At 48.8% G+C, this 11,292-nt stretch overlaps 1 protein-coding gene across 2 annotated transcripts; it reads right to left on the bottom strand.

The window, feature by feature from the left end:
• Positions 1-2,015: 2,015 nt before the first annotated feature.
• Positions 2,016-4,397, bottom strand: LOC121363788. 2 transcript variants are annotated; one of them, XM_041486431.1, is made up of 2 exons: positions 4,015-4,397; positions 2,016-2,424 (listed from the first exon to the last, which is right to left on the bottom strand). In XM_041486431.1, exons 1-2 carry the CDS (start codon positions 4,335-4,337, stop codon positions 2,016-2,018), a joined length of 732 nt encoding a protein of 243 aa, XP_041342365.1. In that variant the 5' UTR covers positions 4,338-4,397. The 2 variants fall into 2 exon arrangements, with proteins under 2 accessions (XP_041342365.1, XP_041342366.1); XM_041486432.1 differs by having other exon boundaries at positions 2,348-2,438.
• Between the last annotated feature and the right edge of the window lie 6,895 nt (positions 4,398-11,292).

The raw sequence follows: 11,292 nt of genomic DNA on the forward strand, positions 1-11,292 counted from the left end.
TACTTGAGCCGGCCAAACTCGGCAATCTGGGTGACATTGGTCTGCCAAAGCTCCAAGGCCCTAAGGCCTCTGGGGTTTACCCCTGCCGGCAAAGGCGGAGCAAGCGCGTGGCAGTCGTCACACGACTCGACAATGTCACGAGCCTCAGTTGGCGTCAGCTGAAACTGCTTCTGCAGGGTATGTGCGTTTTGGTGGAAAAACCCATGTGATGCCTTGGCCTGCGCGAGTGTATCAGGCTGAGGTGCTACCCACGCTGGGTTAGCCAACTTGTCAGCCCTCGCGTTACCTTCCACTATAAAGCCTGGCAAAGAGGTGTGACTCCTTACATGCAGAACGTAGAACAGATGAACCCGGGCCTGAATGGCATACCACAAGGTCTTCAGTAAATTAAACAAGGCAGGATTACTGACCTCCTTCAAAAATGAATGATCCACCTGCTGTGCGATGTCGGCCACATAGGCGGAATCCGTGACCAAACTGAAAGGTTCCTGGGAAAATTTCTCAAATGCCATGACAGCAGTCTTCAATTCGACCAATTGGGCTGACCTATCCTCATGACCTTCCAGAACCTGCCACTCAGATCCATCCCTCCAAGTAACAATGGCCTTTCCTGTTTTCCCCAAACTGTCAGTGAAGACAGTGGGTCCTTGCGCTGGTTCCTGACTATTTTTGGGCTGCAAAGAGATTTGTGTGAATTTTGCCATATGCAGTAGCCTATGGCTGGGCAGATGATAAGTGATCTGCCCTGAAAAGTTTTCCAGAGCACTTTGCAGGAACACACTGTTTGCAAAGCTCCAGTCAAAATCCTCCCGCTGCACTGGGAGTATGATCTTTGCGGGATCCGCACCCATCAATTGCAAACACCTTTGCCGGCATTGGATTATCAAGCGAGCAATAAGCTCAAAGAGTGCGGTTGCTGTCTTCTGCAGCTGATGGGGCAGGAAAACCCATTCCAAGATGTGCAAGGAATCGGACCATTTGTCACTCCATTGGCCAATGATGCCTGTGGGATGCGAATCTGGAGTGGTAATGAACACAGTGACGTCAACGGAGGGATCAATGCGATAAACTTGGCAAGCAGAAACAGCTCGCTGAACCACCTCCAGCACCTGATGTGCCTCAGAGGTCAATGTGCGAGGCGACTTTAGATCAGTCTCCTTTCAACAAATCATACAGAGGAGACAGTTGTGCGTCGGTTAGTCCCAAGTACGGATGTAACCAGGTGATGACACCTACCAATTTCTGAGCATCATTCAGTGTCTTCATCGAATGCACAAATTACACCTCCTGGTGTCGGATTGTCCGTTCCAGAATTTTGACCCCCAAATACTTGCAAGGAGGTTGTTGTTGAACCTTTTCTGGAGCCACCTGCAGTCCATGAGAATGCAAAGCATCGAGCAACTGAGGCTGAATCCTCAGCAGCTCATCCTGGGTGGATGCAGCCACCAAAATGTCATCCATATAATGATACAGACGTGCATCAGGAAACTGCTTGCGAACTCCAGACAAGGCACAGGCCACATACCATTGGCATATGGCTGGGGAATTTCTCATTCCTTGGGGAAAAACCTTCCATTGATATCTCTGTGCGGGCTCAGTGTTGTTAATTGCTGGCACCAAGAAGGCAAATTTTGGTCTGTCATCGGGATGCAAAGGAATTGTAAAAAAACAATCCTTCAAATCCACGATGAGGACTGGCCAGTCTGCAGGAAGCATGGTAGGCGATGGCATTCCCACCTGCAATGTTCCCATGCTTTCCATCACAGCATTGACCTTTCGGAGGTCTTGTAACAACTTCCATTTCCCAGATTTTTTCTTGATGCAGAAGACAGGAGTGTTCCAGGGACTGGTAGAAGGCTCCAGATGACCCTGGTCCAACTGCTTCTGCACCAGATTTTGAAGGGCGACCAATATATCTTGAGGGAGGGACCACTGGTTCTCCCAGACAGGTTTGTCTACCAGCCACCGTATAGGAGGCATAGGACACTCTGTGCCCTTCATCACAGTGGCCCCCATCAAAAACCTGTCCCAATGTGCACCCTCCACGCGGACAGAACATCCCTCCCCCAGAGGTAAGCAGGAGTAGAAGTAACATGAGGCCTAATCAAGGCTGTCTGTCCCTCTGAGTTTGCGACCAGCACGGGCCACTGGCTCACGTAACATTGCGCCGTTCCTCCCAATCCTGTGACAGGTGTCTCCACTGGATTCAGGGGCCAGTCCAGGGTCCAGGCGGCAAGGGAGAGAACTGTGACGTCTGTGTTGCTGTCGAGAAGCCCGCAGAGGCGGATCTCCGACAGCGTCGCACCAGGGATGGACAGGGTACACATCATCTTGAGACATTCTTTGGTCAGGACAGCGGTCCAGTGAACTTGAGGCAGCCCAGTGGATCCAAAGCCACCAGCTCCACGTGACCAGTCAGCTGTCCTGCGAACAGAGGACTTAAAAGGCACAAGTTGAGCAATTTGCATCCCTTTCGGGATAGTGACCGGGGGGGTGGGTGTGGAGACCATGGCAGAAATCTGCCCTGTGAAATCTGCATCAATGAGCCCCAGGTGCACAATGATGTCCTGAAGGGTGGCCCTAGATCTCCCCATAAGGAGAGCACTCATGCCCTCACCCAAGGGACCAAAGGCATCCAGGGGAACCGTGTATTTGGCAAGATTCTAAAACAACTGTTGCTGCTGTGCAGACATCAACACCTGCGGAGCCACGGGTGCTGGTTGCAAGCTCGCAAAGCAAACCTCCACTGGCTCTGGGGTCTGGAGAAAAGCTTGTGTCTGGGCGCTTCTCCCCTTTGCACTTCGCTTCCCGTTTCCCAAGCCCGACAAAGCTTGGCCATTAACATGAACAGTCGCCTTGCAGACATTTACCATATGGTTCGGCCTTCCACACTGACCACACAAAAACGGGAGTTTTGACCTTCTGTGCTTTCTTTCCCCGTTTCTTGCTGGCCTGAGCATTCCCCTGCTGTTGCTGCCTGCCCTATGGCACTGCCCAGACCAGCTGCACAGCAGTAGCCAAGGCAGCCATCTTCTTACCTGAGGGTCCTATGTTTGCACAGGTCTCCGCCATCTGCGAGACAGTAGGATCACCAGGAAGAGCCTCTATGATCCTCTTACAATCGTCATTGCAGTTACTTCTCGCAAGGTTTGCAATCACAAGTCTCCTTGCCTCAGGATTGGCCACCTGCCTCTCCACAGAGGCAGTCGGCCTCCCTGCAAATTTCATGAAAGGCTCACTAGCCCCCTGGACAACAGTCGCAAATGGCTGCTTCGGAGCAGTCATTTCTAGGGTCCAAACCATCACTGCAATGCCTATTGTCTGGCACTGGTCAAGCACGAGGGGATCGAAGCCAGCTTGCCCCTGAGGATCAACATAATTGCCTGTGCCCAACAGCATATCAGTGCCAATCACATGCCTGGGATCCTGCAGACCCAGCATAGAGTTCTGCTCCACTGCCCTGGCTGCTAACCAAGCCCATTTAGACTCAAAAACGTCGAATTCCACAGGCAGAAAAATGACACGTGCCATAGCACGGATGTCGTGAGGTGCCAGCGCATCAGCAGCAATCACTCGAAGCATCTGCGTGACTTCAGCAGACCCCAGACCATGTTGCACAACCACATCATGGAGTTCCTTCGCAGTCTTAAACTATATAGGTTGATGGGTGTTATGAGTAACACCCCTGAGCACAGGGAAAGCCTGGGGACCCCCTGGTAAGGTTGCAGCACCTGCCAAGTCCCATCCCGTGGGCCCCACAGAGACAGAGGCAGATGCCTGACTGGGAGGCAGCTCAACACCACTCGACACCCCGCCCCCTGCAGCATTAGCAGGGCCAGAGGAGCCTTCTCTGCAACCCTTCAGACGCTGTGTGAAGGCAGACTCAACCATCTCCTCGACCTTAGCTTGGACTTCTCGCCAGAATCGCCTGTGTTCCTTCGGATGCACGGTCACCTGGCATGGGGGAAGTGTCCACAAAGCCGACAAGGAGCGTACAGGGCCCCTTGAACCCACCTGTCTCCCGCCGACCGCGTCAGCAATCGCGCTAAAGGTGAACACCTCAGCACCCTGTCGTGCTGCAGCCCCGGCATCTGCGGAAGGCGGGAGCAGCGGGGCCGAACCAGCCGGCAGCCCGGCAGTGCTGTCCGCCGCGGCACGGGCAGAGGGCGCCGGCACGGGTCGCAAACCCGGCACAGACAGGAATGAGACCTGCGCGGCGCCACCCTCCTCCGGCACGGGGGAGGAGTGGGGCGCAGAGAGAGAGGCGGCTTGTGGAGCACGTCACTGTGGGGCGACACAAGGGCGTCCGGAACAACCCTGATGAGTGTCCAGCCCATGACGCGAGAGTCCACAGCGGGCACCGCCCCCGCCGAGCGGAGCAGGCCGAGCAGCCCGCCCACCGTGGCGGGGCCTGACGGAACACCGACCAACGCCCCGCCTCCGGCAGCTTCCACCACCTGCGCATGCCCGGCAGGCTGCACAGACTCAGAAAGGGGAGAAGCCGTCCCCCCCCGAAGACGAGACCAACTCAGAAGCGGACGAACCCGCTCCCGCCGCGCCCAGGGGGAATTTCGTGGAAACGCCGCAATTCGGACAAAGTGTTGTCACTGAATGAGACTCAAACAGAGGCGGAGACTGATCCAGGGGCTCCCCACAGCCCCCGAGCGCCGGCAAGGCACAAAAGGGAGGGCGGTTCCTCCCCGCCCCGCCGCCTCCGCGGCGTGGGGCGGGGCGGGGCCGGCCGAGCCGACTCCACGGAGCCCCCAGAAGCCCGCAGGCTTCAGCAAGTCAGAAATTTTAAAAGAGAGATTAAAGGATTATTGGAAGATCCCATAGGTACAGCTGAACAATTAGATAAATTCTTAGGTCCCAACATTTTTACTTGGGAAGAAATTCAGTCAATAATGAAAATAATATTTTCCCAAGAGGAGGGGCAGATGATTAGAGCTGCTGGAATGAGAATTTGGGAAAGGGAGAATCAGCAAGGTCCACCAGAGGATCAGAAAATGCCAACAGCATCTCCTAACTGGAACCAAAATGAAGAGGCAGGGCCAGGATATATGAATGATTATTGTAATCTGATAATCAGAGGAATAAAAGAGGCAGCAGCCTGAAGGCAAAATGTCAGAAAAGTTTTCGAGGGACAACAGGGAAAAGAAGAGACCCCAAGTGAGTGGTTAGAGAGGCTCTGAATGAATATGAAACTGTCCAGGGTTGACTATATGATGCTTTTATCCCCAGTCGTCTTGTTCTGTTTATACTGAATAATAAGTTTTACACCTTTAAGTCTTGTTCCAGAGAGTGAAGGGGGGAGGGAAGAAGCGTGCAGTTTGTTTTCAGACACTGCACTCACTCCTCCACATTCCTGCCCCTGGACTGTTGTTGTCTGCGGATGGACAGACAGCAGGACAGAGCTCTCCTTTGCTTTTAGTTAGTTTTAGCTAGCTGAGGCAAAGAAGTTCCCTGGACTGTGGTTTTTCTTTTTCTTGGACCTGTTCAAACCTGCTCTGGACTGAACACCCAGAAGAGCACTGGCAGCTCCACCTGTGGCCCACCGGGCTGGGCCTGGGCCGCTGCATTTCCAGCACCAGAGGGACTGATAAGAGACTGAGTGAGCCAAGCTGCAACCCGGGGAGGGGACTTATCTGAGTTTGCCATCTCTTTTTGGAGCAGCAAGAGGTTTTATTGTTTAATATTGTTTGGGTTCTATTGTTTAATAAACAAGTTTCTTTCCACTTTTCTCCAAGGAGATATTTTCTCCCGAACCAGTTGGGGGGAGGGGCCAATTGAATCTGCTTTTCTAGAGGAGCCCCATTTGGGGGTTATCTCCCAAATTTGCTCTGAACCAAGACAGAAACAATACTCTGGAAGTGACCCTAAGATCACAGCAGGGCAAGCCCTATTGCGAGTTAATTTTGTCACTCATGCCTGGCCAGATATTAGAAAAAAGCTGGAAAAGATGGAGGACTGGCATGATAAACCCTTAAATGACCTGTTAAAAGAAGCTCAAAGCGTTTACAAGTGGAGAGATGAAGAAAAAGCCAAAGTAGATGCAAAGATTATGATAGCCACTATGAGACAAAGTAACTTCCAGAGGAATCTAAATCCCACAAGTACCACTTCCAAACATTTGGGTTTTAGAGAAAGGGAAAAGGGAAGAAAAAGAATCCCAGCATGATCAAAATCACAGGAGCAATCTAAAAATGCCTGGTTTTGTTGTGTGGAAGAGGGACACTATAAGAGGGAATGCCCTCACCTAAAAAAGGATCTGAAAATATTCCAAGAGATAAACCCAGAAGAGGAAATAGGGAGGTCATGGTTATATACTGTTTTTGTTTCTTTCTCCGAATATTCATGCGGTCCTCATCCCCTGTCAGGTGCTAGAAGAATTTTATCTTCGAGTAGACAGAACAGTGTCTGGGGAAGGATTCAAATATTCATGTAGTCCTCTGTCCTCCGTCAGGTGTTGGAGGAATCCTGTCTCCTGCTCGGACAAAGCTGCCTTGGGTCAAACAATGCTGCGTCTGGGAAATGATACATATAAAGTTTGAGTTACACATATAAAGTTTGAGTTACGGGAACTGAGCATTCACATGCTAGTCCAGAGCTGTCCTCGGTCGTTATTGGCCGATGATGGCTTGAGCTCTCCTCTGAAACTCGCTCAGAATTTCCATAGGAGCTACTCCCTTCACTTGCTAATTTGGACTCTTATTCAGTGAACACCTGTGTGTGCTACAATCTAGTGAGGTAACCAATTTCCTAACCCTTGTGTGAGATTTCTAAAAACCTGGATGCTTTCTGTAACATATTCTAAAGCGTGATTTGATATATATTTCCCTAAGGACAAATGTATTTATCATATTTATATGGGCACGAATTTAATACATTTATTACACCCAGGAACCTTCTCTTTTTTTTCCGGTCAGTGAGGAAGTGGCGGGCCCTGGCCCCGGCACCCCATCTCGGCCAGGCCAGGCCAGGCAGCCCCGCTGCCGGCCTGGCCCCTTCCCTCCTCCCCGGACTGCCCGCCGGCCCCCCAATCAGCCCCGTCCTGCCGCGGGGGGCGGGCCCGGGCCCCTTTCTCCCCTCGGGGCACCTGCTGGCCCCTCCATTGGCTGCCTGCCGTGTTCTGGGAAGCCCGCCTGCCCCAGCAGCTACCAGCCAGGGAGGCGGGGGGCAGGCTGCGGAAACCTGGCTGGATCAGGGCTGGCCGCAGCCATTATGATCTTGCCGTCAAGTCCCCTCCCCCCAGCGTGACTGAGACCAGAAACCCCTGCAGTCTGTGCAGAGTGGCCCTTCGGCTGGAATTGAACACAGAGAAAACAAAAAAACAACCATGAGGACGATCCTAACACAGCCCAGCCGAAGCTCCCACTACAAGTTATCAGTAGATCAGGTGAGTATTTGAAGGGCCCAGGCAACATGTTAACCCTTTCAGTGCTTCAATCCTCCCTCAAGTGAGAGAAAAGAACAAGATGCAAGCATGTAAAGGAACAACATGAAAACATCATGGTCAGTGAGGAAGAAGTTAAGTCCCAGATGGGAGGGATGAAGGAGATGCCTTGATTTTAGAGCTGAAATCCTCTTATAAACTATAGGGAAAGGACTTTTTCCTTATAACGCGTGAAACTATGGGGAGATAAAAGTGTTCAAATTAATAAGTCCGGTGCCACCAGGAGAAGATTTCTGTTCCCAGTGATAAAGATGATTTTAGAGTTAGATAATGAGAACTTTCACCTTTGAACAGCTCATCCTTAAAACAATACCCCATAAGTCAACATAACCCATCAACAAGCTGTGGGAAAGCTTGTGACAATGAGAAGGACTTCACAACAGTAGAGTTCCCCGGGCAACTGTTATTTGTGACGAAACTGAGAACCACAAGAGAACTGGATTTTTCCTTTTGTAGAGAAGTCTCCATAACCTTAACAAGAGGGACTTCTCTCTCTAAGTAAACTAAAAAAAGACTGTTTTAGAGGTAGTAAACTGACTAGAATTTTAAGCTTTGTTTCTTTACATTATCAGTGGGAAAGAAAAGGTTGTGGGGGGAGAAGTGTTCTAAAGGGTTTGTTTTGATTCTTACTATTTTTTTTCATTTAGTTTCTTTTAATAAAATGTTCTTTATACCCTTTTAAAGTTTTAAGCCTGCTTTACCTTTCTCCTAATCCTATCTCACAGCAGGAAATGAGTGCATTAGTGATTAACCAGCACCAAAATCTACCACACTCTTTAGTACATTAAACCCGGACATCTTACAATTAAGAAAATCTTAAACTGACAAATCCAAACCACTACAACCAGGTAGCAACTTATTGGGGAGAGAATTGCAGGTGCAACTAGGAATTGGGGTCATACCAGAAGAAGGGAAGATGACAGTTAAAGTGTTAAAGCTGGGCCAAGAAGATGAGGAAAAGATTAACAAAGAGGTTTGGGCTGGGGAAGGAAATTGGGAGGGCTGAATTTTGACCCCATAAGGGTCACAACTGAGAGAGAAGAATGTCCCATATGTGTGCATCAGTACACTATATCCTTAAAAGGAAGAGAAGGCTTAAAGCCAGTAATAGAAGAATTGATAAAGGATGGGACATTAGAACCTTGTATGTCTCCTCATAATACCCCCATTCTCCCAGTAAAGAAGCCTGATGGGAACTATGGATTAGTACAAGACTTAAGGGAAGTTAACAAGAGACCTTGGACCCATTACCCAGTGGTACCCAATCCCTGTACTCTTTTAAGTAAAGTTCCACCCCAGTATCAGTGGTTTAGTGTGGTGGATCTTAAAGATGCTTTTTGGACTTGACCATTAGCAAAGGAAAGCCGAAATATTTTTGCCTTTGAATGGGAAGATCCAAAACTGGGAGAAAGCAGCAACTAAGATGGACAAAATTACCACAGGGATTTACTGAATCTCTGAACATATATGGGCAAGCTTTAGAAGAAATATTACAAACTTTCCCCACTCCTCCTGCATCCTGGGTTGACTATATGATGCTTTTATCCCCAATCGTCTGTTCTGTTTATACTGAATAATAAATTTTGCACCTTTAAGACTTGTTCTGAGAGTAAAGGGAAGAGAGAAAAAGTGCAAAGTTTTGTTTACAGAAAACTGCACTCACTCCTCCACATTCCTGCCCCTGGACTGTGTTGTCTGCAGATGGACAGGCAGCGGGACAGATCTCTCCTTGACTTTTAGTTATTTTTAGCTAGCTGAAGCAAAGAAGTTCCCTAGACTCTTTTTTTCTTTTCTTTAGACCTGTTTAAACCTCGTCTAGACTGAACACCAGAAAAGCACCGGCAGCTCGCACCTGTGGCCCACTGGGCTGGGCCTGGGCCGTGGCATTTCCAGCGCCGGAGGGACCGACAAGAGACTGAGTGAGCCAAGCTACAGCCCACGGAAAAAACTTCCTGAGTTTGTCTCTCTTTTAAAGTGACAAAAAGTTTTATTGTTTAATATTTTTTAAGTTTTATTGTTTAATAAACTGTTTTTTCCACTTTTCTCCAAAAAAGTATTTTTTCCTGAACTGGTTGGGAGAGGGGCCAATTGAATCTGCTTTCTAAAAGAACCCCTTTGGAGGTTCACTCCCAAATTTGCCCTGAACCAAGACAAATACATCCAGTGGCGCCCAATGCGTGGCCCGAGAAAGTGGAAAAAACCTTTCTTGATTGCATGTTGGTTGTTCTTGCTCTGTAGTGGGCTAAAGCAGTCAGTAACCATGTTGTTTAAATTTATAATGTCTCTCGGGGTGGAGGCCTTCATGTGGTTCTGGTCTCTAGGTTTTTTTTGAGGTTTTAATACCTTTCTGGTCACTAGGATTATTTTCTTATCCAGAAATAGCTCCAATATTGTCCCTACCATGTCATTTTTACAGTAGAGGGGCATGGATTAGAATAGCTGTTGTGCTGGACTCAGTGATAATGATTTATAGGGTGTTTACAAAGATGCTGGAGTCTGTTCAAGATATATATAGTTTATGGTTTCTTCGTCCGACCCCACATCCCAGTTCCAGTAGTATGTTTTGGGATTTTATTATTAATTGCACTCAGTCTGTTAGAAGAGGAGCAGGGGATGAGGCTTTTCAGACTTTCCTTTCCTTCTTCTCCTCCTTTGAATCTGTTATGTCACTTTTTGAGAATGTTCAGTTTCCCCTGAATGTTAAAGAGACCACTTTCCTAGTGTTTAATCTGGTAAGCTTCCTCTATACAGTCTGCAGTTTCACTAGAATGAGAGCTGAGATGTCCAGAGGAGCTGATGAGACCCTTGACCCAGAAGTAGACCCAGGCATGGAAAATCCTGAGTGGTGTGGAGAATGAGAAAATATGGGCCAAACCTTGAAAGAATTTTCTAATCCTGTAGACTGGGATTTTCCACGTGAACAAATTCAGAACCCAGCTGAAGTGGAGAAATACCTGAAAGAGAAGTGCCATGACGACTCTAAAGAGAAAAAGCTCATTGCAATAAGCTGGGCCCTAGCCTATGCTTATCGCACACTGCTAGATACTGTAGGGCAGCAGATAGAGGCAGGGGGGCAGGGAGATAAATCAGCAGCTACCCCAGTCACTCAGGCTGCAGCCAACACCCCAGCTACTCAAGTTGTAACTAAACCAGACAGTAACTCTAAGCCACTGGCAGTCGCCGCGAGAAAGAAGCACAAAAGCAAAACCAATCAACCAGTAACCGATGATGATGATCCAAGAGAAGAACCCTCAGCGCCAATTACTGATACAAAAGCCAAAGTTAAAGCAACTGACACAAGATCAGAAGCCACTACTGAGTCCTATTCCCCGAAGGACCTTCGTGGCCTAAGAAAAGATTACACTCGAAGACCTGATAAATCTGTACTTAATTGGTTAGTCCATGTTTGGGATGCTGCAGGTGAGGCTACAATTCTGGATGGTAGTGAAGCGAGGCATTTGGGATCCCTGTCACATGACCCTGTGAGGAATTTCCAAGGAATTCCATTCCAAGGAATGATGAGGGAAGCTGACTCTCAGAGTCGCTGCGCACAAGTCCTAGGAAGTGTGGCATAAAAATATCTGTGTGTAGACGTGTAGCCATGATATTATGAAAAATCCTTTGCTGGGATTTTTCCTCTCCTGAGAAGCTGAGGAGCCTCAGGACAGAAATGTAAACAATTACTATCTGCTGCTGTGGAATGCAACAGGTGCATCTGTGATTGGTCCATGTGGATTGTTTTCCATTGATGACCAATCACAGCCACCTGTGCCAAGTCTGTGAGCAGTCACAGGATTTTGTTATGCTATTCTGTTCTGTTCTTGTTGTAGCCTTCTGAT

Source organism: Pyrgilauda ruficollis, unplaced genomic scaffold, assembly GCF_017590135.1.
Source record: "Pyrgilauda ruficollis isolate IOZ18807 unplaced genomic scaffold, ASM1759013v1 scaffold761, whole genome shotgun sequence".
Classification (NCBI taxonomy): Eukaryota; Metazoa; Chordata; class Aves; order Passeriformes; family Passeridae; genus Pyrgilauda; species Pyrgilauda ruficollis.

What these genes read in the sequence shown, in the direction of transcription:
- LOC121363788 (XM_041486431.1), bottom strand. Translation starts at nt 4,337, where the DNA reads ATGGGCTGGACACTCATCAGGGTTGTTCCGGACGCCCTTGTGTCGCCC. An exon ending in ACGCGGTCGGCGGGAGACAG is followed by an intron (nt 2,425 to 4,014) that starts GTGGGTTCAAGG and finishes CTCTGTTCGCAG; the next exon opens with GACAGCTGACTGGTCACGTG.